Source organism: Nansenia antarctica, assembly GCF_963989245.1.
Source record: "Nansenia antarctica genome assembly, chromosome: 1".
NCBI lineage: Eukaryota > Metazoa > Chordata > Actinopteri > Argentiniformes > Microstomatidae > Nansenia > Nansenia antarctica.
In genome coordinates, this window is record NC_137674.1 from 14,420,787 (window position 1) to 14,448,437 (window position 27,651).

Sequence of the window (27,651 nt, forward strand, 5' to 3'; positions counted from 1 at the left end):
TGAGAGCCTCAGCTGGTTCAGGTTGCCTACCTCTCTGAGAGCCTCAGCTGGTTCAGGTTGCCTACCTCTCTCAGAGCCTCAGCTGGTTCAGTCTCCCTACCTCTCTGAGAGCCTCAGCTGGTTCAGTCTCCCTACCTCTCTGAGAGCCTCAGCTGGTTCAGTCTCCCTACCTCTCTGAGAGCCTCAGCTGGTTCAGTCTCCCTACCTCTCTCAGAGCCTCAGCTGGTTCAGTCTCCCTACCTCTCTGAGAGCCTCAGCTGGTTCAGGTTGCCTACCTCTCTCAGAGCCTCAGCTGGTTCAGTCTCCCTACCTCTCTGAGAGCCTCAGCTGGTTCAGGTTGCCTACCTCTCTCAGAGCCTCAGCTGGTTCAGGTTGCCTACCTCTCTCAGAGCCTCAGCTGGTTCAGTCTCCCTACCTCTCTCAGAGCCTCAGCTGGTTCAGTCTCCCTACCTCTCTGAGAGGCTCAGCTGGTTCAGTCTCCCTACCTCTCTGAGAGCCTCAGCTGGTTCAGTCTCCCTACCTCTCTCATAGGGCGTTCACACTAGCAAAGAACCGTGCCGGTTCGCGTTCGCGAACCAAGTCTGGAACCGGCCGGCGCGTTCAGACCGAAGCTCAATTGGTTCGGAACCTGAAAAGTTGGTTCGCAGCGGGCACCAAAAAATAGTGGTTCTCAAGCGCGAACCAAAACGTAGAACAGTCACGTCGTCAGTGGGTGTGTCATATTCTGCAGGCTGCAGAGACCAGCAAGGAGGAAGTAGACAAAATGTAATCTAATCTAAATCTAATCATTAGTGATCAAAAACAATATCAAAAGTTGCATTATTCTCTATCTTCCTCACATGCTCAGCAAACACACACACACGCACACGCCTGCGGACATGCGCGAACGCGAATTTCGTAAGCCATTTCTATTCCAGTAACGGAGCAGCTGATTAGTAAGAGAACGCGTGTAGAAAGTGTCTTTTGTGTTGTTTAATAGAAAATTGTGTTTATTTCAGATACTGTAGTGGAAGATATTATCCTCTTTTCCAGTGAAGTAGATGCCATCTAGTTGTGAATTTTTTTGTTTATCCCGCCCCTTCATCACCCATCGTTGATGACGCGGATGGTTCAGGTTACACTGGTATGAACGCAGGCTCGTTCGCCAGACAGCACCAACGTTCGGAGGTTTCCGAACGCGAACGCGAACCGGCACGGTTCTTTGCCGGTGTGAAAGCCCTATCAGAGCCTCAGCTGGTTCAGGTTGCCTACCTCTCTCAGAGCCTCAGCGTAGGAGCTCATGTCTGTCAGGATCACCAGGACGTGCTTCTCACACTGGTAGGCCAGGTACTCAGCCGAGGTCAGAGCCAGGCGCGGGGTGATGATGCGCTCAATACTGGACAGAGGAAGAAAATGGGGGGGGGGGGGGGGGGGGGGAGTGTGTGAGAGAGAGAGAGTGTGAGAGAGAGAGAGAAAGAGAGGGGGGGGGGGTGTGAGAGAGAGAGAGAGAGAGAGAGAGTGTGTTAGAGATATTTCTTATATATTATAATCTGTGTTCATTTAACAATAACTTGTGTTTGTAGGAGCTAGCTGGTGAATTGCTAAACGGCTAATGTGGAGAAACTCACGTTGGGTCATTGGCCAGGTTTAAAAACAGGCAGACGTTGTCCATGGAGCCATTCTCCTCAAAGTCAGACTTGAAGAAGCGGGCAGTTTCCATGTTGACCTGAAAGAATGTGGGAGTTAGAAAGCGGTTTGTGTCAACAAGCGAAGTTGACAGTAAAATGTCTTGAGAACTCCACAGCAAAAGCTCAAAAGATACTGCCGCAGCCCACAACTAAGAAATATGGGCTCATCAAATAGAAATCATTTTTCAAATATCACCCAATGCTACTGCAGTTAAATGGTTTTGCAGCTTTCTACTGTAGGTAACTGAATATATTCTGATGGTAGAGTATGTGATGACTTCGTATGACTAAGTGTTAAGTAGATGCTAAAACATCCTCAGACAGTAAAACATCGTTTTTTTCACAGTGTTATTTCCCTTAATTGAAGAGTTTCCTTTTTAAAGAATGCATATGCTGAACATCGAAACATCGAAATCCCTATTCACACCAGTCTGCCAATATGCATAGCATTATTAGCATTTCCACTCTCCTGTTAGATTCTCGCGCATATGTTACAAGGCCTCAATGCAGTGTGAATTAGCCATCAGCAGGGAGAGGGATAAGTGGGGCCCAGGAACAGAGGTGGAGGGGGGGGGGGGGTCACTAACATCTCTGCAACAGGTCACAGAGGGCCGCCCCACCAACCCAACATTAAATAGTCAAGAGTGGAGAGCAGCTGAACTGGAGTGAATTTGATACTGCCTGGATGAATGTGTGAAAGACTGCTGAATAGTAACCCGTCGACGTGGCCAAAATCCGCTCAGGGGAGCAGAAGTAACGTGGGACTTAAATGGCTAAATCACCTGGTGAATGAGAGGGTGAAGAGCAGAGGGGGAAGAGAGTCACAGAGTGTTACGCCGGAGTTAAGAGGAGGATTAGCCGGAGAGGAAAAAACAGACCAGAGATGAGGGAGAGAGGGAGGGAGGGAGGGAGGGGGGAAAAAAAAGAAAGTGTCCATCAGCTGCCGTGCTCACCCCCATGGCGGCAAAGACAATGGCGAAGTTATCGTCGCTGTAGTCCATCACGTCCTTGGATTTCTTCACCAGGCCGGCCTGACGACAAATCTGTGCAGCAATCTGGGGGGGGCCGAGAGAACAGGATTAACAAAACTGAGGGTTGACGTATCTTAACTGCATCCTAACCCCAGCACTGCGTCCTCCTGAGACACCCGCTTTTCCCCTTTAATGTGGCGCCCAAGACTTCTACTGCCCCCCTTGTACTGTTTCTCTGTTTCTCCAGTGTCTATAAAAACATTTTAAATAAACTTTTCCTTCTATCACTGAGACTGCCAATGGCCCCGGGCCTGAGCTAGATTACTCTTCCTGCTACGACTGGTGGATTGATGATTCACTTGCTTAGTCAAATGTATTGATTGTAAGTCGCTTTGGAATAAGGCTTCTGCTAAATGCCCAAAATGTAAATGTAAACGTATGAAACATAATGAACGTTCATAAAAACAGCTAGGCTGTGTGAGAGTCGTTTGGAGCGAAACTCTGTGATTAGGGAATTTTTTCGAGGGGAGGAATTTCATGCTTGTGGCTTAACGTAACGGCTGCTGGCTGTTGATCCTGGCTGACCTCGCGCTGCCCCCTGAGCTGAGACACCTGGCCCATAGAGGGGCCGCGGCGCGGATGACCCCGGTGACATCTGGTTAATGAAACGAGAGGGCTGTTTTATACCGTTCCACTGACACGAGAAGCCGACCGTCGTCATTAGGCAGACAAGGCGTAGCCTGTCCCAGTGTTTTTACAGTAAGACCCGTTACCGTGGACCCGTTCCGTTCGACCACTCGCTCTTTTGATCATGCACCCAGATTACAGAGGATAACGGCTTTTATTCCCATTCGAGGCACTCATCAAAAAGAAAAGAGTTGGGGCCTGATTATTTTTTTTTGGGGGGGGGGCAGATTTTTCATTTGTTACTTTCATACCATCCAGAATCATTCATGGTCGTCTTGTAGGTTCAGTGGGATTTTACACGTTCGGGTCGGTCGAAACGCCGTGCTGCACCTCTGCTGCCCCCCCCCCCCCCCCCCCCCCCACCCCCGTATATAGATGTGCATTTGGTAACCAACAACACGGCCCACTGTGAGAGCATTAAACCAAGAAAACAAAGTTGTTGGGTCTTCTATTGTCTAGCCAGAAGGTCATAATGAGGCTTTTTGCAAATGGTGATGGCTGGTGAGAGGACAGCCACCTCAAGCGTTAACGGCCTCAGAGATGGGGGCTACCGATCCTATATTAATCAGTGCCATTCACGCGATCGCCTAATCCCCTCTCGCCACCATTGTCTTATTAGTTTAATTAATTTACCAGTTCAACCAGGGGACCTCACTGGCTGACTGGCTGGCCACATCTCTCCCTCCCTCCCTCCCTCCTACTCCCTGCCTCCCGTTATGGGAACACCAGCAATGTCGTGATCATCTCCCAAACACATTAAACTATAGGTTTACTCTTGTTTCCTATGTCAAAGTGCTTTATTCAAAACCTGTGTTAACATTTTAAATGTCTTGTTTGTCAGAACAAAAGCAGTTAGAGACACTAGGAGTACTGCGGTTGAATACATGTTAGTAAATTGATTATGACTAGTTTATTTCATGGCCACTATATTTTTCTCAACTATTTTGCCTCACCTAACAGCCATGAATCCATGACCTTTGATGCATCATAACTGTGATTAAAACAGAATGACAACGACGACCAAGCAGACAATAATTGAAATGTTTTCCATTGCTCAAACTCCAGACACAAAAGGAACAGAGCCAAGCACTTTTCAGAAGAGAAGGACAACAATGAAGAGATTCTTTTCTAATCGACATAATAAAAATAAAAAAAACATTGCTATCGGCAAAACATTGAGGAAAAGTTATACAAAACTTATCCTCAAAACCCACCTCTTCAAACTTTTTTGTTTCTTTTTATAATTACTACTCAATCTTTTCAGTTTGTAAAGCCTCTTTGAGTGTCTAGAAAAGCGCTATATAAGTCTAATGTATTATTATTATGATTATTACAAATCTAAATGGAATTCCTGTACAGTTTAGGGAACTAGAGGAAGGCCTGGGAGATTTGATGTGACTGTTCCAGTCCATCTTTAGATTATATATAGAATACAGAAGTACTGTATCGTACAGACGGCTGTCATATGACGTTAACTAACACTCTGACACAGAGGCGTTATCAACTGACTCATGCTTTAAGGCAGATTGTTGATTTCCACTGTGTGAATGTGCCTCACTGAAATTGGTGGAGCGCATTTAGTTGGAAACAATGGGTCTAATGCATGAGCTATGATATGTGTATGTGCATTGTACAAACACTAGAGGAGATTCGATCTGAATTGGTCCAATATGGAGTCAGTAAAACCAGAGCAGTAGAGTATGTCTGAGAGGCATTTGAGAGTCATGTGTTGGGAGATGGAGACTGGAATAATGTTGTGTGTGAAATAGGAAAAAGCCCTCCACAGGCAGGGAAATATCCCACTGCATGGCTGCCATGTCCTCCTGACCCACTTCTGGCTGCTCCTGCACCACAGGGACTAAACAATTAAATCTCCTCCGCCTATTAGCCTTAATCATTCAGTTTCTCTGGAAAGAAGAACCCCCTCACACACGTGCACAGACACACAAACACCTCTCCACAAGAGACGTCTGACAGAGAATGAAAGCATAGAGAGTGGGAATAGATTAATAGATTTCAACATTGGATAAATTGATGACATCAACTTATACCCCCTTGGCAAGAAACATTTAATGTCTCACTGCGAGGCTCGCTTTGAGGGACAAACATTATGTAAAGGATGATCTACGACGAGTTGTGCAGTTCGAGAAAAATAATCAATGCAGAGGGACATTTTCCTATAACCACACAAATCACTAACCGTGACGGCTACTACAACAAAATGAGCGCATCATTATTTGTTTGTGAGGTCAATGCCAACTGGTTTTGGGCAAACTTGCAAATATTTTGACAACTAAGTTAGTTAGTGCTAACTAAGTTAATGGGTAGCGAATTACAATATAGGGCCGAAGTGGGGGACGGTGAGCGAATCAACTGTGGGCTTGATGTCACAGCCTTCTTCTGCTGTCTCCCATGACAACTCCTAACTTCATACTGGAACCCAGGGGTGTCAAACTCACATTTCATCCCAGGTCACATCAGCATTATGGTTGCCCTCAAAGAGCCGGTTGTAACTGTAAGACATATATATATATATACACCGGTATATATATAAATGTAAGACTGTAAGACTATATAAATGTATCTACTATATATATATATATATATACATTTCTCTACTCTATCATATTACCGTACACATTATTAGGCCTCTGCATTCGATTATTATTGCTTTTAGTAATAACTTCATTAATAGCTCGCTCTGAAAGCAGAAGTCTCGGAAAAAGAATGGCAAGCAGACATTCAAGTGTACAACTATTGTACAATTTATTTTTAAAATGAGTTCTGTATTATTACCGTTCTTTTTCCCCCCCGGTCCAGCATACCACATATTGTAGTTGGCTACAAATGAATAACCTGTGTGATATGTACCAGAGGGTGAGTTGCTGCTAGTAAGAGGTGAGCTTAAAGACAGAGGGACTTCAATAAATAATAAAAAAAAGGGCACTTATGTTCTCTGTAGAACTGTAGCGTAACATTGCAACATACCTAACATAGTCTAGTGAGGTTATATTTACAAGTGCACACCCTTATAGCCACCCTAGCCTCATTAGACAGACCACAGAACCATGACGAAGGTCCCTGCTGCAATCAGGATGATGAGGGCTCCATTGTACACAGACAGAACAAACTCTTTTCAAATGTCTAATGGGCAGTGAATAACAGTATAGGGCCGGAATGTAGGAATGTAGGAGTGTCAGCAAATTCGTGAGAAATTGCAGGCCGATGTCACAGTCATCTTCTGGCAAGGCAAACCATGTGTGTATGTTGGCCTTGGCTACACTTCCCTCCCTACCTCATTGTGGGGCAGGCCAGCAGCAGAGAAGATGGGGATCTTCTGTCCTCGGGCGATACTGTTCATGCCATCGATGGCCGAGATGCCCGTCTGGATCATCTCCTCGGGGTAGATACGGCACTGAGGGTTGATGGGCTGACCTGTGGCGGGGGGCAAAAACACTGATGAAGGCTACAGGTAGATATGCCTTGGTTTTAACGATAAAGGAAGCATTATCTTGTTCTCTTTGAATATCTCATAGAATTGTCCTGAATTTCCTCTCCACTTCTGTGAAAGGGGGACAGACATGGCACAGTGGCTAGCATGTGACATGCCCATGACCCAGGCATACCGCCCAGAGAGGGATCATAATAATGACAAGAGGGTATATAGTGGTAGGACATGGGCATTGTCTAACGACAGATCAGTGTGGACAGTCACGCTATCTGATAACATGGAAGAAACATGGAAGAAATCATGGGAAGGATAAAAAGTAGCTAGGCTAAAATGTGCACTGTTAAAAACGACAGACAACTTTTCTGCCTCAAATCATGACTATATAAACAAAACAAAACAATAAGTGAATTCCAAGTTTCTTTCGAGCAAATTTCTTAATTAAATGATAGTATCACTAGCAGAGGAGTTTTGAATGTGTGTTTGAGTGTGCAGTATTTATGACGTTTGGCAGTGAGGATGAACTAGCATAGATGGTAGGGGTGCAACGGCTCTCTGTTTTATATTGAACCACACGGTTCTCCGTCCACGGTTCAATACACACTAGTGAATGTCTGTTTATGCTGCGTTTCATTGAAAGTCGGATGTCAAGTTTGTCTGGAACGCAGTTGCTTCTTGTTCAAATGTTTGTTCATGCAAACATTTCTTCACACGTGTTGTATATGCGCAAAATATGCTACCAACCGTCATGGCTTAAGTGCACTTTTACTTTTATTTCTTCCTCTCCAAAACCAGTAGTCAAGGCTAAGAGGCACTTTTACATTTGAAAGTGTTTAAAGTGTTTTTTGTTTATATAGTAATGTTACAACATACCGGTCATATTCTGGAATGTGTTGTAATGTTAAAGTTCCATAAGTATAAAGTAAAGTAACAGTTTGCAAAAAAAAATAAAATGAAACTGGCCAACTGAACTGTTTTAGCCAGTCACATCACACTTATGTGTTTAAGTACCTATAAAAGTAGCCAGTTACTGAGGTTTGTAAAGTAGATTGTAATGCCAAGAAATGGCAAGAAATTGATTTTCTGATGTGATGGCACTGTATTTCCTATAGTAGAGATTCTCAGCTTTAATTCAAAGCTTTCTTTTTTCAGATTGATTTCACCATTTAGGAATTACAACCCATTTTGTACATAGTCCACCTAATTCTGGGAACCTGTAGTATTGAAGCGAGCTCAGCCCAGGAAGACTTCTACAGTGGATGACCCCAACTGCCTTGTGGACAATGGTACATTTTGGAGAAATGAGGGGGTTTTATGGCACGTGTGGCTGGGGCGCAGGAGGTAGAGCCTCAAGGTGCCCTTAGGCAAGACAGTGGAACACACTGACACACCAAATTGCTCCCAATGAGCAGGCCGGCACCTTGCATGGTAGCTTGCCGCCATTGGTGTGTGAATGGGTGAATGAGAGGCCGCTGTAAAGCGCTTTGGAATAAAGTGCTATATAAGTCCATTTACTGGCACACTTGTCTTTATTGATGAGGTAACTGCTGATGATAACAAAAGCAGAATGAATTCTTAAGTGTATTGCATCTTCTGAAGTACGAGCAACTGCTTCCAATCTCACAGCAAGACAATGAACATTAAAAAAAGAAAAGAAAAAAGAAAAGGGGTTCTAGAGTTGTCAAGTCAATATTCTGATTTAAATCCAATTGAACACACATTTAATTTGCTGAAGAGGGGATTTAAGGCAGAAATACCTCAAAACAAACAACTGAAGATTGCTGGAGTACAGGCCTGGCAGAGCATCACCAGAGAATATATCCCAGCGTCTGGTTGGGTCAATAGGGCGAAGACTAGAGGCAGTTATTGCCTGAAAAGGACAGTTGACCGAATACTAAACAGAAGTGCTTTATTTGGACATGATATGATTCTTTCCAATACTTAAGGAGCCCTGAAAAACGAGAGTATGTTTAAAAAAAATGCTGTATTTTCTAAATGTTGAAACCAATCTGAAAGAAAAGAATACTGAATTGAAAACATTGACCCCATAGAATCTGTTTGATTTGGAAATCAAACGGTTGGAGTATAGAGCTAAAGGAAGACAAAACACTTCCTCTTTCCAATACTTATGGAGGGCTTCAGGTGAAGGGCCGTTGTGCTAGAAAGACGACACCTGACGTAAGACAATGCTGGCCAGGGCCAGTGCACTCATTGTGTTTATCTTTCAATTGAAAGTTTACTAGCACATACTGTACAGAACACTGTATGAAAACATTGTTTACAGAAAAAACTGAAAGATGGACAGTGGCGGAAGGAATCCAAACAGCGGCTACGAGCAGACATATTGTGTTCTGTTGTGTTGGAAGGAAAAGGTCAGGCTGGAAGTTAACGTTTGATGCATCCAATATAACATTCTCTTCTCTTCACGGTGATGCCGTGGTGGTAGCCCTCTACACAGTCTACAGTGAAACAACCTCAGGGATCAACACTCAACATCGGTCTCGGAGCAGAACACAGCCTCAGGGCTGCGATCTGTATATGATCTGTATATGAGTAGGCGCACTTATTCACCCATCAGAATCAGCTCTGGTTTCACATTCATGGAGGATACAATGCAGCGAGCCACTGTAAAAGGCCCAAATCCAGTCACACTGTTCTAGCTGATGTAGGGTTGCAAAGGGTCAGAAACTTTCCAGTAAATTTCCTGAATCTTTCCAGAATTTGTCCATGGGAAGTATTAATAATGATAATAATTTTTAAATAAACCTATTTATAATAAACCACTTTGACTGGGAATTTTACTTAAATTCATTTAAATTCTTTCAAAATGTCAACAATTCTCTGTCTTGTGGCATAATTTGGTTAAACTATCCCCAATTCAATGGAATTGCAACCCTCTGCATGCAAAGTGCTCACCTGTACAGCTGATTCTCAAGGTCTTGCACACTAATGAGATGCTATTGAGCCCTACTACACTGTCTGAGCCCACACTACTACACACTACTACACACTACTACACACTACTACACACTACTACACTGTCTGAGCCCACACTACTACACACTACTACACTGTCTGAGCCCACACTACTACACACTACTACACACTACTACACTGTCTGAGCCCACACTACTACACACTACTACACACTACTACACTGTCTGAGCCCACACTACTACACACTACTACACTGTCTGAGCCCACACTACTACACACTACTACACAGTCTGAGCCCAGGACTAGATGCTTTCTGGTAAGTTAGGGTTAGGATGGGTCATTAGGGATCATTCAATATCCACTTTCATTGAAATCATCCCATGTGAAAAGTCAACATTTAATTAACAATTTTGTTTTTATTATTATTTGGACGGATTTAATCATTTGCAATTATATCTACCGGTACTTATGATAAAGGTAAAATGCATGTGTGTGGTTCCATGGTACCAGGAAAACAAAATCAAATGGAGCAAAATCAAGTATTTGACATTGGTCTGAGAGAGCTCCGTCTTACCCATGATGTCCAGATAGTCCTCAGCCAGGACAGTGGGGCCGCGGTCAATGGGCTTGCCTGAGCCATTGAAAACACGTCCTGAAATGAAAGATATTTCCCATTAGTTCTGATGAAACAATTCAATTCAATTCAACTTTATTGGCCATGTGCAGTGCACTAGCAACATGATTTGGTATTCTACCATGCTAAACAAGCTACAGAACATACAACAGCAAGACGACATTACAACAAAACTCAAGACAAAATATACAGTACTAATATGAGTGAATATTATGAATAAATATACTGTACAACTAAGTGCAAGAACATGTAAAGTGCAAGGTGCAATGATCAGGAGTTATTGAGGAGGGCCATCACTTGGGGGAAGAAACTGTTCAAGTGGCGTGATGTTTTTGTCCTGGTGGCCCTAAACGACTTTAGTTAAGTCTGACGTTTATAAGAAGTAATATTCTTCAAGTATCAATGGATATGAATTGGAATGACTACTGACTGCAGAACAAATACCAGATTGTGCCTTTAATTCTGAACTAAAATCTCTGGTTTCCAACACTAGCATGTACACACACACACACACACACACACACACACACACACACACACACACACACACAATACACACACAATACACTATTGAAGCTATTTTTACTCCTACTAAAATGCATGTAAACCCTTAAAAAGGTCACACACACACACGTCAGCCTTAGAAAGATTCTCTTCAACCTTCTGTTCCTCTAATTCGCTCTCAGCGTGACTGAAACAGGTCAGGTAAAACAGTCAGATCCACAGTGTTTCTTCTGGCTGGCGCTAGCACCGGATGCGATCCCTGGCCACCAAAACATCCCGTATCAAAAACAGTTTTTTTTCCCCTCTCACCTGACTCACTGCATTAACCCTGCCAGATGTACTGCACTTTATAAATTGTAAATATTGATTATGTCTTGTGGTTATGTGTGTACATGTCCATGTGATAGTTATGTGCAATGTGTGTATGTTTTTGACACTGCTGTATTGAGCTTTCCACCTGTACCGAAAACAAATTCCACCGACCTAGGTCGTGTGGTCATTAAACGATTCATTCATTCATTCATGCCACTTCATCTGATGGCGGAGGGCTCATCTTACCCAGCATGTCCTCAGACACAGGTGTGCGCAGGATGTCACCCGTGAACTCGCATGCCGTCTTCTTGGCGTCGATGCCTGATGTCCCCTCAAACACCTGACAGACAGAGAGTCAAGTGTTCAACAGTCAGGGTTGCCAGATGGGGCGGGTTACCGCCGAATGGGCTACTGGATTTAGCTGTTATAGACTGGTTAGGCTGTAAATTGTCAATACCATCAAACAACCCTGTCAACAGTAACACTAAGCAACAATTTACAAAATCAATACACATAAAAGCAGTCAAGTCAGCCAGTTACAAAGGTGTGTGTGTGTGTGTGTGTGTGTCTCACCTGTACAACTGCTTTGCTGCCAATCACCTCAAGCACCTGGCCACTCCTCCGGGTGCCATCAGGTAGAGTCAAGTGCACAATCTCTGCATACCTGGGAAACTACAACCGAAAATAACAGAAAATTCCCATTGAACATGAACACCACTCTCTTTAGAAACACTCAATGAACACCAGCTGTTACTGACACTGCAGAGTGCAAGAGCATCATCTTCAATCTAAGGAGGACAGTAAGACAGAAAATAGATGAATATAGAGAAGTAATTGGAGAATATCTTAACTCACCTTCACATTATCCAAGATTACCAGTGGGCCATTCACACCAGAGACAGTAGAATAAGCTGAAAAGAGAAAATTGTGTGTTTGAAATAGTTTTCGCTCTGTGTTTCCATGTATAGCCGTAAGCTTTATCAGTATTTGAATAACCAATTACTTAAATTACTTACAAAAAAGGCACAATGAATAGATTTTATTTTTTTCAATGATCAGAAAAATCTGACATTTTAAATCATTTTCCCCTGTGATTGTGGCTAAGAAAGGTGCAATGCTGTTTCTGCCTTGAAGCGAACAATCATATGGAAATACGTCACATTCCTCATGGACACCTATTTTAATAATTGCAAACTAGGCTAACCTTTGGTGGAGAGTTTTAAAATGGCTTTCAAGCATTATCATGCCCATTTATCATGGCCAGGCAAATGTCAAGGAAAATACATGATGTACTTTGGACACAAGGGGTGAATTAGAAAATCTATCTAGACTGCAGACTACAATCCCTAGAACAAGGCTATAGTAATTATCATTATTGTAAGTACTGCTATTATATGAAATTATACATCTTGGGGCTTCCCAGGGGCAATCCATAATTTGTACATTCCGTGCATACTCTCACATCTAGTGATTCACTCCTGTGTCTCAGCTTTGACATGGCTTCAAATAGAATTTGTACTAAAAGAAAATACTCCCAATTACTGGAAACACAGTTGGCTCAGCTTTTAGATAAGTTAGCTTTCTGGGCACCCTCCATTTTAGTTTTTAAACCAAAAAGGCTCTAAAAGCAATAGACAAACACTAAATAGCTTGGGAGACCTTTTCATCTCAGCAGGGACCCTCATCACTGGAATGTAGATGAAGTGGTGCAAAGTGTCTGACAGCCGTTTAAAGTGCAGTTGACCATGAGCTTATTTTATTATTTCTTTTTCACCAACGTCTCAAACTCAGCACACTGGATATTCCGGAAGGCACGGTGACATCGGAGAGCGGCAGGTGCTTGAGTGGATGGGGCGTGCCTGGAGGCCAGGAAGGGCCTCAAACAGAACCAAGCAGAAGATCATAGGGTGTGGTCCTCAAACTTTGTACTTTCACTTTCTATGGGATAACATTAACTCTGCTGACATTAGAGCCAATTTGGGGTGCTGTGTCTGCTGGCGTATTCCCCCGTATCCCCCCCCCCCGCCCTCCTCTCTCTGTCTGCCTCTCCCTGCACATCTGTAGCATAGGGTGGTGGGGCTCCTGGCAGGTCTTCTATCATTCATGCCCCTTGTTTCTTTTTCTGTGCAAACCTTCAATCTCTTGGCCGATATCAAAGGACGCAAGGAAATTAGGGCAGACTGGTGCTAACACTGAGCACTAAAGCCTGGCGGGGTGCATCCACTATGCCACTAATTAGGCAGCGGCCAACAAAATAACCTGTCAATGCACTATAGCCGTTTCCCACACACACCTGCATCTCACCCCTTATTAGTCGGACTAATAAGAGAGGAAACTAGTAAGAGAGAGAGGGGGGGGGGGGTAGAAAGAGGGAGTGAGGCAGAGAGAGAGAGACAGAGAGAGCGTTCAAGTGTGAAAAGGACCACCACAACAGAGGGGCGCTAGTTGCCCTTTCCTTCTCAAAATAGCTGCGTCTCGCTAGAAACTACTGTGGCCACTGGCTCTCTGCGAAAATACATTTTGGTTAAAAACAAATACCTTGTCCAAAAAATTCTAAATTTCATAACACATTCCTACAGTAAGTACCTCATTTGATCTGCAATATTTCCCATAGAACTATGAATATGTAAGTCACTGATAGGTTCCCTCCCTCTGCCCTGTGGTTACCCCTCCCCTTCTCTCTCTGCCCCATGGCAAAGGCCTTGAATGTCGGCTATTGAGTCATCATGAATCAACACTGCACACCCATGATACCGTCTCAACACTGCTTTACTACAATGATCCCGTAATTAGCTATGAATCCTTGCTCTATTTTTTGTAACGGCCGGTCTTGATTATTATTATCTTGACAATATTATATTAAGTTTATCTTTAAGTAGGCCCCTATAGGCTATAGCATACAGTTTGTAAGTAGGCTATACAAACGCTAACCTTTTTTCCCCAATCTCCGCTTTCTTTTTTTACTTAGGCCTATTCTTTATAGCTTAAATCCCTTGAATCCTCAGAACCTAAAAACACAGTTACTTCTCTGCAGAAATCAAGCAGAGCCCGATTCATATCCCACAAATCGTGGGTTTTGTGTTGTTCACCAGCAAAAATATTGTAACACTCATCTCATCAACACGCCCTCCTCTCCTATTGGACCAGGAGATGATTGGCCTGGGCAATCACAGCTGCTCTAAATAAAGGATTAGCCTGATGATTGACATGATTACACTCCAGCCTCCAACAAAGCCTGTATCCAAACACCCCCTTTACAAATGCAAGGAAATGTATGCTTTGTACAAATTCCATCAAATTTTCCAAGACTTTTTGTTTTTTTGGGTCTTCGCCCCCGCCGTCCCCCCCTCCACCCCATTCCTCACACAAATTGCAGAATGGATGTTGGTTAGTTGTGTTTATAAATGGGCTTAATAGCTACACTTACCCTACAAATTGCCCATATGTCTCAAAAAAGAGATACATATGGCTATTTACTGAAGGGTGATCATAATTATAATGCAAGAAAATTGCAGCTGTATAATTTTAAGTCAACCTCTTAGAAATCTTTCAAAAGTCTACAAAGCTCTAATGGAAAATATTTGAAAACAGAAGACGCAATTTGAAGATGTTTACATAGATGTTTTCTCCTCCTATTTATTGCAATTAAAATGTAGCCATGTTGCAAGCCCTACAAATGTGACCAGCTGGCTTGATGATTCATCCTGATAAAATACAATGCGTTATTCCAATAATAAATTGCTGTGCATTGCGTCTCTGTTGAAATTGTGGCCTACACAAACAAACACAAATATAAGATACACAATATAATATATATATAAAAGAAGAAAATGCAGGATGGATCCATGCTTTCATGTTGTTTACGCCAAATTCTGACCCTATCTGAATGTAGCAGCAGAAATTGAGACCCATCGGATCAGGTAACGTTTCCTGTTCTTGAGATCGCTCCACATGTGTTCTATGGGATTTAGATCTGGACTCATTGCTGGCCACTTCAGAACTCTCCAGCTCTTTGTCTTTAACCATTTCTGGGTGCTTTTTGAAGTGTGCTTAGGGTCATTGTCCTGATGGAAGACCTATGAGCTCTGACGGAGACGCAGCTTTCTGACGCTGTACTCTACAGGTGGGGTCCTCCTGGGTCTTCTACCATAGCGTCCCATTTCATTCAGATGGCGACGGACAGTGCAAGTTGACAATGTTTTACCCGGCATCTGCAGGTCAGGTTGAATTTGTTTGGAAGTTGATCGCGTTTTTTTTAATCCACCGTTCGAACAATCATTCGTTGCAATCTTTCATAAATGTTTGTCTTCCGTCCACGTCCAGGGAGGTTAGCTACAGTGCCATGGGCTGTAAAACGTCTTGATGACGTTGCGCACAGTGGACACAGGAACATTAAGATCTCTGGAGATGGACTTGTATCCATGAGATTAGGGATGCACCGATAAAAAAAATTGCCACCGATAATCCATGAGCAATATCGTCCGATATACTGCCGATACCGATCAAATAATAGCCTAATACTAGGCCTAATAGACTAATAAAAATCTGCGACTGCTGTGCATGCTCAACTCTCCCGGTGCATACTGGGATCTCATCTGGAGTCCTCAAGTTATAAACACATAACACCACTGACATATTTTTGTTTAACTAGCATGCGAGAGTGGCTCGTTTAGGTTAGGAGCATGCCACAATGAATTGGCTCACTTGTTTGCGTCATTGATCGGCGACTAGAAAGCATTACCGGATTTCCTGATCTCATATTTTTACTTATTATTGGCCAATTCCGATTGCTAGCCGATCGATCGGGGCATCCCTACTTGAGATTGTCCATGCTTTTCCACAATTTTGGTTCTCAAACCTTCAGACAATTCTTTGCTCTTCTTTCTTTTCGCCATGCTCAGTGTGGTACACACAGACACACAACACAAGTTGAGTTTAAATACTAATTAAAGGAGCATTACATGCTTGAAATACAATTATTTCTTACAATTTTGAAAAGGTGCCAATCATTTTGTCCAGTCCATTTTTTTTGTTCTGTGTGGAATGAAAATCAGATTTGGCTTTTTTTCTCTGCTTTTTTGTGTTGAAAAAAGCAATCAACACAAAAAGCCAAAGCATTTGTAATTGCAACAATGCATTTGCAACAATCCAAAAATCCATTGCAACAATATTCAGGGAGAAGTGGTTTACCTGACAAAAGTCCAATATCTTTGTTCATGACTAGGGGTGGGCATCAATGATCGACGATCGATAATTGATCGATAAGGATCTTGGTCGATCACAAAATATTTTTCTCGATAATCATTAATATATATTTTTTTTTTAAAATAATAATAATAATAATGGAAATTAGTTTGTCCACGTTATGTGTGAGAAATGAACTTTGCAGTTTGCATTTGCCTTCGCATTGAATTTCGCAACGCAGTACGGCATGATGCAACAAGTTACCATACGTTAGTGTAACCTCCAGTAATTCCAGGTTCCCCTCAACAAAGAGGCACTGAGAGCGTCTTATAAAAAAGTTCACGTTTATTACACAGTTGTAAAAAAAGGTTAGCAGAGCAAGCTCGGAAAATGGCGAAGCGAGCGAAACGAAGCTTGGTGTGGGAGCATTTTGATCTGAAAGGCGACCTCGTTCATTGCAAACACTGCGCAGTGATCTATAAATACAACACGACAACGACCCCGATGAAATACCACCTGCAAACCGTACACCCGACCCTGATTGCTCCTTCGCTACCTTCTCAGCCCTCCATCATGTCTCATCTTATACGCGGGAGGTGTGATGCACAACGAGAAGAGAAAATAACGATGGCCATCTGTAAATTAATTGAAACAGATATTCTGCCGCTCAGTTTTGTCGAGGGTAGAGGATTTCGTGCGCTGATGCAAATAGTCGAGCCAGCATATCCTGTTCCATCGCGACGTTCTATAACCAGGCGGATAGAAATGCGCTACCAGGAGTCGAAGCAGCACCTGCTAAATAAGCTAGCAAAATGTGTTTTTAAGTTAAACAATTTAGGCTACTCACTGCCTTGTTTAAGAGGATTGTTATCTGACTGTAGTGTCTAGTTTGAATGTGAATGAATTAGGGGTGCAACGTTTCTCGGTTTTTTTACGGACGGTACGGTTTGCGTTCCACGGCTCAATTCACTAGTGAACCGTGACGGTTTTCGGTTTTCGTTTTTTTTTTTTTTTTTTTTTTTTTAGCTTTATTTTACCAGGAAGTCACATTGAGATTAAAACCTCTTTTACAAGAGAGACCTGGCCAAGACAGGGTCAAAATAGTAGCTTAAAAAAACAGTTCAGATAACAAGACAGGACATAGACAGTGGCAACAATACAATAGACAAACAATGGTAGGGGTATTTACAAGGTGATTAAAACATTGAGAAGTCTAACCAAAGCAGGTACAGCGAGCGGTGACCACATCCTTTAATCTACGCTTTAAGATACTTATGGAAATAAGGGCCTCTAATTTAAAAGTAGTCTGTAGGTCATTCCAAGACCAAGGGCCATAATAAGACAAGCTTGCCCTTCCAACATTGTTCATGATAAATGGCACCTTGTATTGTAGCCATCTACGAGACCTGAGACCCGAGCCACTCGGTATAGGGATGAACTTCAGGCCCAGATAATTCGTTAAGAAGCCAGAGATGATTTTAAACACAAGAGTGTACCAGTGTTGGAGCCTTCTGACAGAAAGAGATGGCCATCCAACCAGACTATACAGTGTACAGTGATGGGTCCTGAAGGCACTATTGGTGATGTATCTTAGAACCGAATGATACAGGGGGTCTAGCTTGGATAAAGTGGACAGAGAAGCAAACCTATATACTGTATCACCATAATCCAATTGTGAAAGGAAAAGGGCGGAGACAAGACGTTTTCTGGAAGCCAAGGAAAAGCACGATTTAAATCTATACAGGAAGCCCACTGTACGCTTAAGCTTTATGGCGAGAAGATCAATTTGGCCGCGTTCGTAAATTAGCTCTGAGAGCGCCGGAGCGTCCATGTGAATGCCTCGAACGCGGCCTTTGGTCAGAGGTCGAGTTGGTCTGGAACGTTTGTTTCTGAACCGAACCGTACCGAAAACCGTGACCCAAAATACCGAACCGTACCGAACCGTGGGCCAACTGAACCGTTGCACCCCTAGAATGAATGAATGTGTGCAATAGCAACACAAATAACGTTTTTTCCCCAAGGAAAACATTTCTGCACTTTTTTTTTTTTTTTTTATGAAAAAAAAGCTCATCAATTAATCGATAATTGATCGTTAATTCTTGCGATTATCGAAAAAGAAATTTTGATCGTTTGCCCAGCCCTATCCATGATGACACACATACATATATATACACACATACTTGGCTAAGTAGAAAGTGATTAACAGTACTTTACTTCTGAATATAAACTAAAAATAAGCCTCGCCATCCAATTCAGGAGGTGTATTTGTATACTGTAGTAAAAAAATGCAAGATGACCGCTCATTTCACAAGATAACGATTATTCAATGGGTCTATACATTCATATGGTGTGAAGTAGCAACATTTCCCATTAGGTTTGAAAAACTTTCTCCACCCCTCTTTTGCTACTTGAGCTCAAGTGCAGCGGTCCCCTGGCTTGTCATGCAACGGCAGTGTGGGTCACCCTCCGGCCTGTTCAGCTGCCAGAGTCCTTTGTGTACAAAGATGTTAATTGGTCCTAATCCGCCACTAGAAGCTGTTTTGGTAGCCTGACCTCGCACCCTGAAGGACACCTTGGTGTGAAATACTAAAGGGCCCATTCAAGTACCAGAGAAAAGAGGCACAGAGCATTCCAACACAATTCAACTTCCCAGCTGAAAGAGGGGGCTCTGGGAAGGGGTGCCGAGATGGAGATGGGGATGCATCATCATTCTGACATTGAATAAACGGTACAAAGCGCTGGTAACAGTGATGTGCAGGCTCACAATCACACGTTTCTGCCCCCGCCACAAGCACGCATAGGGGGCTTCTCACAGGCAGCCAGGAGATGGGAATGCTAATTGCCTCAAGCCTGAAACTGGGAACCTCCTCATACTCCACATATCCTCATACATTCAACTATGAGCCAACAAACCCACTCAACAACTTCGCTCTCATGAGCCTCAACCTGACCCAGACCCCTTTGTTCCCACTCGGCAGAAGAAACCTGGCAACAAGTCTTATTTAATTTCCGGTAATAATTTGTGAGTTCAAAACAAACAGTGCAAATCACATATCAGTATGGGCTTACTGGGTGTCTGAATGAGAGGTTTCTACTTATCTATTAAAAGCTCAATCCTCTGCCACTACAAATAAACTGGATTCTTGGATGGACCTTCAGTGGAGAGGGGCTCAAGGCAAAGGAGCCACAGGGCAAGAGCACTGAGCCATCTAGGCAATTTCAATTCAATTGTGCTGTTCTTGGTGATAAACAAAAGTCCATCTTCCAACTGTTGAAATTAGTTTTTGAAGTAGAAAAAAGGTTCAAGGAAAGACAACCCCAAGAAAATCAAGAGAGAAAAGCCCCAGTTTAGTCTAGAGCATGTTTGTACAAATCACTCAGACTAGCATGCTTCAAATTGTGCCCAGCCTGTTCGAAAACCACTGTGCAAAGAATACATATATATGAATGTTGAAATTGTGAACAGTATGTCAACTTTATAAAAAAAAAAATAATAATACAATGAATATATGACAATGTTTCAGCAGGAAATCGCAAGGCCTTTCAACAGGACAAAAAAGCATCAGAGCTCTTGATTGTGCTGAATACCACACCAATTGAAAACATATTGTTGGAACAGGGGGCAACTATTGGCTGTTAACAGCCATAACCATGAAGCTGACCGACAAAGGCCCAGCTTAACTTCACTGCTATGGGAACGAACCATTACGTCCTAGCCAGCAGACGCTAACTACTAGTGAAACAATCCTTGATGTCGCCTAGAAGAGTGAAAACGTAGCCAAAACCTCTAAACAACAGACTGGTCAAAAGACTGGTCAAACATCAGTTTGTTAAAGACCAATACAATTCCAAAATCTCATTAGTCCTACTTGTTCTAATAGCAGAACATGTTCAAGATGTAATTGCTTTACAATTCAATGCCCATTTCAAAATACCTATACAGACTATAGATTGGTGTGTATAAATTGCCCTATTTCAAACATAAACAAACAAAATAAATACAGTACTATTGAGTGGAGAACACAGACACTGCCAATGCAACTTTCAGAGGGAACCTCAATGGCTTCTAAGTGGAAGAGATGAACAACTAAATTAAAATATTGTATTAAGGGGTAACATTTTAAATAGGCCTAGGCCCTTATAAGTACATATTTCAAGAAACAGCAGCATTAAAAAAAGGGTTGCTGCAAAATATACTGTGGTATATTAGCCACCCCCCCTCTTTCACTGTGCTGCCACTTATCACCTCATCAAACGGTCGGGCATGCTTTTAACCCTGCAGGTAGACGGCCCCAGTATGTAAAGAAGACTCCCCACCTACCGCCATTGATTGGGGGAGCATGTAATCAAGCTCGGTCCAGGGAGAGAATTGGCTGGAATGGGAACACCAATCTGTGGGGTATTTGTGCTAGCGGGGAGCATGCTGATGGGGTGACAGTACCTATACAGAGAGATAGCTGGTTGATCCCAGAGCCTCTCTGCTAAGATGGCAAAGTGGGGCAGTTACAATAGATCGAAAACAAGGGCCATGCCACAGTATCGGTTTAGAGCCATGCCACAGTAACAGTTCAGAGCCGTTTTCTATGGGGCGCATTTTGTCACTCTTGGTAACCTGCCCAGAGACAGCTCAGTCTGAGTCCATCACTGAAGTCCCTCGCAGTCCACTAGGGCAACAGAAAGACTCAATCAAGTCCATTGTTCAATCACTTAATCTACTACAATATTATGATCAATTCTTATTTTCATTTGATCAAAATCAAATAATTCATTAAATGTGTAATATCTTACTTTAGCTTGAGGCTAAATACAAAAGATTGAATCAGTGTAATAGCCGCAAGCAGAAATTAAGGTAGCAAGGGTTAACCTCAAATTTGGCACACTAACTTTGAGATTTATTAGACTAACAATGACTGACATAGCCCTATTTGCATAAGTCATACTTTACATTGTTACGGACGTATTGTGTTTGCGATTGTCCGTAGTGTATTTGGTGTGTTTTGTTTGTTTCCTGTGTTTCTCCCAGGTGATTGCCCTTCCTCCCTGCCTATTGCCATGGTGACGGCCTGATTGAGCACACCTGTGCCAATTGCTCAATTAAGGGCGGAGGAAAAAAGGCTGGGAGAGACATTCAGATGGTGCCAGTGGGCCAGTTTGCAACTCCTATGGCTACGTTCACACTGCAGGTCTTGAAGCTCAATTCCATTTTTTTTTTACACAGATCCAGATTTTTTGTTTAGCAGTTCACATTACTTTTAAAATGTGACCTATATTTGACCTAGGCCTACATTGACTCCCGTGTGAACATTCCACGGCCCTGAACAGACCCGCATGTGCAGAAGGATAGCGCACTGTTTACAATAATAATAATACTCAAAGACGCTTTACAAATTGAAAAGATTGAGTAGTATAGGGGTCTAATTAATTTGTAGATTACTAAATCTAAATCTAAGTGTCTTTGTAGGATACAGGTCTATACAGGCAAGTATATCTCGATTTATGATATATAATATATAGGATAACATGTATAGGATAACATGATAACGTTACAACCGGTTTCATTTTCAAGTTTTTGTGCAGCGGAAGCCGGCAAAGATATGAGCAAGTGCGTCTAGAGTGCAGGGTTGCCAGATGGGGCGGGTTACCGCCGAATGGGCTACTGGATTTATCGGTTATAGATTGGTTAGGCTGTAAATTGTCAATCCCATCTGGCAACCCTGCTAGAGTGACGTAAAAGTCGCATTAAACGCGACTTGACAATTCAGACGGCGGGCGCGTTGCTAAATATCAGATATGTATCCGATGTAATACCACCTCTGAACGCGACCCAGGTCGGATTTAAAAAAGTCAGATTTCATGTGACTTGCGCTGTTCACACGGTCATGCATAAATCAGACCTGAGTCACATGTCGGCAAAAAATACGGATTTGGGTCACATTTCACTGCCGTGTGAACGAAGCCTAAGTTGTCTGTGTGGATAACGTTTTAGCTACAGCTGTTGTATGGTACTACAGGTTGTAGTGGGTGTCTGTAGTTTTGACTTTCAGTGTTTGTTAATATTGTGTTAGGCCTTTACTTTACTTGCTAAAGAGTTTCACGGAAACCTATTTATTTGACAAATTATACAATAAATCTTGTTTTATTTATACACTCCCGTCCGCCTCTTGTTCTTGTCCTCCGGTTCTATTTTATTCTTACTACCCATATCCCATAATATTTGGGGACGTAACATACATATTAATTTTCATTTAGCTGTGTATTTGTAGAGGTATGAACTTGTCCCTCGCTAACTTTGTAGGAACTGGTTCATACGGTTGAACAATTTTCATGTCAATTGGACTTCATGGTTCATGAGAAGAAGATTTGTAAGTTTTTTGGAAATGGCTGGAAATGCTGAATATTGAGTGGACAGACATGTGGCAGCCATGTTTTTCTATTATAGCGCCCCCTTCTGGAATTTTGGCATCAATTGTTGTGAGGGTGTAGCCTGGGGTCCTCTACATCCCTGCCAAAAAGCAAGACAATTTACATCGTTGTGAGAGTCATGGCCATTTTTCATGAAAACAGCACAACGCTGAATAACAATAGAGACCCGAATTACAATAGGGCTTCGCCCACTGCATAGCCTTGCACCCTAAACAAATCTGATGTCAGTGACCCTCTTATGTTGGGAAAACAAATGCCCAATCCTCCATTGCACTGTTTGATCTGAGAGTTGTTGGGAGCCAAGTTAAATTGCTTCAGGGTAGTAACAGAAATTCGCTGAAAGCATGACAAAATTACACAAATAAAAAAGAAAAAGATCTGTCACAAAGACTTTGGGGGTAGGGACATGTTAGTGACAAAGGAGCAAGAGGGGATTTCTCAATATGGAAAACACCCTGGAATCTCACTTCTCTATATGGCACACTTTTCAGTTTCTTTCATGTACTTAAAGACAGACAAACGCCCACAGAAATTCTTTCTTTCACTGACAGGCTAGTCGCTTAATTACTCTCAGACTGAAAGAAAGAAGACTATAGAAATGTTCAAAAATAAGACCCTTTTTCTATGAAAAAAATACTTTCATTGTGACATCTGAAGCATTTGTTTATCATTACTGAATCATTACCATTAACTGCCTCTTCAAAAAAGAGACACATTGCCTTGCTCAATGTCTTTTCAGAATGTTTAAATGTCTGTGTTACTAAAACAATGGCAAGACATCTACTGGGTTAATTGCCTTTGTTGCAATTGACATGAGAAAGACAAAGGCTCTTTACAACCCAAAGACTGGCTTTGACTGTACACCTCTTTATTTGTTTATTTTTTTTCTCCTAAATTTCAGATAATCGTTCCTCAGCCTCTCCCCGAAGCTTGTTGAGTCACTGAGGTAATGCAAAACACTGGAGCGTCTTGATCTCTCTGTAGGTTGCATTCATGTCTTTTCTACGGAAATCAGATGATTGAATGTCTACAAGAGCACATTTGCTCTGTCTAAAGGTTGCTTTAGACAATCATTCATCATTTTGGTTAAAATTTCTGTCTGGTTATTGAACATGCACTCTGAATGTTCAGTAGGAAGTTTGATGTGTGAAAATGGTGCAGTCTTGCATGCCTACATTAGAAAGAACATTTTAAGAAGTGGGGTAGGGGGGGGTTCAGGATGGGGGTTAGCATCTTCACCTCTTCGCTTTCAGATGGCTTCAGCTCCATTAAGTAATTTCCTTACAGTTTGCTAAAAGGCTTTTAGTCCATGCTTTCCCCTGACACTCGAGGAAAAAAAAATCATCTGTCTATCTTTATTATAGGCCATGTTTGAAGTGTAAATTAATGAGATGGACAGTGAAAAACACTATACCACAACATTGGAGGTGTCATCTAGTCTGTCCTGTGCAAAAGTAGACCAACAACTGGCAGTTTTACAGGTCATGACCTTGACTACAGGCCTAGATCATCACGGTGCTTCTTTTTACATGACCATCTCTAAATTACTTTGACAGGAAACTGGCCTACTGCAAATTCAAACTCAGAAGAACATTCAACAGGTCCTTTCATCAGCATGAAAGAGAGCAGGAGCCATAACTGGATGTTGGCCAGGCCTCATTTCACACCCAGGTGAAGAATAGATGGCTAAAAAGCAGCCTCCTCCTAAAACACCACTGTTAAAAGGCTTTAGAGACAGAAGCATGTCACAGATGGATGGTGACTCCATTAACTTCTCCTTCCAATAATAGCCTAACTGAGATGGGATTAATGCAGAGCCTTCAATCAAAAACAATGAAGGCAGTAAGGCATACTTATGCAATGTTTTTCCAAATTGTTTGTACACGTATTTAAACTGATCTCAGCAAAATACAAACAATATATTTAATCAAAACTGGCTACAGAACGTGACAAAACATGAACCAGGGCCTGTTTCGATATTACTTTGAAAGTCTTAACACAATTTGACTGGCCTACTGATAGAACACCCCGGTCTTCCTGTCCTGTTCCTTGTATGATTTGGAAGGATCTTAAATAACGTCTTCATCACGTTTATGATATGTAATCAAAGAGCCGGTGACATGTTTTGTGAATAGTGGTAGTCGGGGTAGTGGTGGTCTAGTGGATAGTGAGTTGGACTTGTGATCAGAAGGTTGTGAGTTCAAATCCCGCCTGAAACCACACCACTACTAGTGTGCCCTTGAGCAAGGCACTTAGCCCTCAGTTACTCCAGGGGGAATGTCCCTGTAATTTGTAATTTTAAATCGCTTTGGATTAAAAGCGTCTGCTAAATGTCAAAATTATTAAAATTAAAATTATAAATTGAATATATCAGCAGATTGGATGATGGTGAATCTGACATCATCATAATCATCAGCTGCAGCATCACATGATCCCTCGGCACGTGAGAAGGACCAACCCCCCCCCGTGTCGCTGTTTCTGTGCTTGCAGGCCATCTTTTGGAATTAGCTCGTAAAACTGCAAAATCTAATGTAGATATAAAAAACATAAACACGAAAATAAATAAATAAACATGTTAAAATTCTGATTGCGTCCTGGTTAAATTAAATACAACCTTTTACTCGGTTATTGACTGAGCCATACACTTCATCGTCATCAGGCAGGGATGAACAGCTGTCAGTGTGTCAGCTGACTTAGCTCCGATAGCTAACGTCAGCTTAGCTAACATCTTACCAATGTTACCAATGACTCTCGATTACTTACTTAAACTTGTCGCTGAAAAATGTTTATTGGATATCCTACATTAGCCGTCGACCGAAGAAATGACTCAATGTGCAGTAACGTAACAGTAACGATAAAATAACACAGCTGGCAACAAGACAGCTCCATCATCACTACGAGCTAGCTTAGCTACCACATCTCATCACCCTGAGAGTGACAACCGATTATCATTTCTTTACAAAAGGCACAAAGTCACTCTAGCATCCATTAGGATAGCTAGAACTTCACAGGAGACCATTAGGTAGCCATTTCCAGTCCTGTAATTACTATACACATACATCTGGGCTGTGTTCGGAATGGCATACTAGCATACTACTCATACTCGATATGACGTAGATTGTGAGTATGTAGTACGTTCGAACTGTACAGTATGTGAAATTCGAGTATGCAAGAAATGTATACTAGATTTTCGGTCGGCTGGTATTGGCATACTTATTATGAATTTAGTAGGCAGTATATACTCATTGAGTATGCTAGTATGCAGTATGCTAGTATGCCATTCCGAACACAGCCATGGACAGGCTAACGTTTGATTCAACTGGCTAACTAAGCTAGCTACATACTCAGCCTGGGTTGCGAGATGTAGTTTCTGGTCACAGCCTGTGTGTGTTCTCTCGCTGCAGCCCCGGCGTTGATGTCCATCACCCTGTCCGACACCAATGTCGCCATGACTGAATATAATAGAATAAAGCAAACAAGCGACCTGAGAGACAGTATTGACTATATGCTGCTAGCTAAGAGGGTGTTAAATGACACTGCGGATGCTAGAAGTCATATGACATTGGAAAAGCCGGATGTTTGAGAGCGCAGGAAAACACGACAGAGAGAGTAGGCGTGGTTAAGCTTGATAGACAGACAGTACACGTGACGTTAGAATTATAAGGTTCTATCTCAATTTTTGTCAAAATTTTGTTTTTTTACATAATCTGATCCATTAGGTGTTTATTAATGCCTGTGTGGTGTTATTTTTTTAAATGTTGATTTTTTTTTTGTTAGTAATTCATACAAAAACAAAGGTTCCATCTCACAGAACATAATGGAATGTAAAAACGTTGACGCTCAATATCTCTGAACTACCCTAAACGGAGATAGAACCTTATCATTCTAAACTCACGAGCTGTTACTAATCCTATGATAACCTTATAATGTACAGTGATGATAAACATGTATGAACAGTCAAACATGTGACCATACCAGACTGTGATACGATACATTCTCTGGTGATGCTCAGCCTCTGCTAAGCCTATAGCCTACTGCATCCATCTACAGTTATTTGTTTCTACATGCCTACAATTTTATCAGCAGGAAATTAAATGCATGTTCAATTGGATTTCAACCTGAAGATTGTTTTTGGCCCCACTCAAGAACGTTCCACTTTTTGACCCTGAAAAATTCCCTTGTTGTTATGGCAGAATGTTTGGGGTCATTTGTCTTCATGCATGATGAAGTGGCATCCAATGGATTTGGAGGCATTTGCTTGTATTCAAGCAGACACGATGTTTCTGTACACTTCATAATACATTCTGCTGCTGTCATCACCAGTTACCTCATCAATGATGGCAAGTTATCCAGTTCTAGTGGCAGCTACATTATACATGTCCAAACCTAACACCCCTTGCATCATGTTTCACAGATGAGGTGTTGTGCTGTAGAATAGATCATGGGCAGATATTTTATCTCCAAATTGTCCACTTGCTATTACTCTGGTCCATGATAATATTAATCTTATAATATGCCCCCCGCCCCAATATTACCAGTGCAAATTATTGCGTAACTGTCTGGATCTCGCTACACACCACACCTGCTGAGACTGTCCTGTTTTGAATGCTACGGCCGGGGTGGGGCTGTCCAGGGGCCGGGGTGGGGCTGTCCAGGGCCCGGGGTGGGGCTGTCCAGGGGCCGGGGTGGGGCTGTCCAGGGGCCGGGGTGGGGCTGTCCAGGAGTCCGGGGTGGGGCTGTCCAGGAGTCCGGGGTGGGGCTGTCCAGGAGCCCGGGGTGGGGCTGTCCAGGGGCCCGGGGTGGGGCTGTCCAGGAGGCCGGGTGGGGCTGTCCAGGGCCCGGGGTGGGGCTGTCCAGGAACCGGGGTGGGGCTGTCCAGGGGCC

The 27,651-nt window shown here is 42.6% G+C and overlaps 1 protein-coding gene across 1 annotated transcript in view; it reads right to left on the reverse strand.

Moving 5' to 3' along the window:
* The window catches only part of atp6v1ba (ATPase, H+ transporting, lysosomal, V1 subunit B, member a), a 33,105-nt gene extending 6,818 nt beyond the window's left edge, over window positions 1–26,287 (reverse strand). Inside the window, exons 1-9 of the mRNA XM_080530639.1 lie at window positions 26,112–26,287; window positions 12,016–12,071; window positions 11,734–11,832; window positions 11,407–11,500; window positions 10,285–10,362; window positions 6,621–6,760; window positions 2,621–2,722; window positions 1,608–1,705; window positions 1,252–1,375 (exon numbers count right to left, since the gene is read on the reverse strand). Coding sequence (XP_080386765.1) covers window positions 1,252–1,375; window positions 1,608–1,705; window positions 2,621–2,722; window positions 6,621–6,760; window positions 10,285–10,362; window positions 11,407–11,500; window positions 11,734–11,832; window positions 12,016–12,071; window positions 26,112–26,217 — 897 coding nt within the window. The 5' untranslated portion in view covers window positions 26,218–26,287. The remainder of the gene's footprint in view (window positions 1–1,251; window positions 1,376–1,607; window positions 1,706–2,620; window positions 2,723–6,620; window positions 6,761–10,284; window positions 10,363–11,406; window positions 11,501–11,733; window positions 11,833–12,015; window positions 12,072–26,111) is intronic.
* Window positions 26,288–27,651: the final 1,364 nt, after the last annotated feature.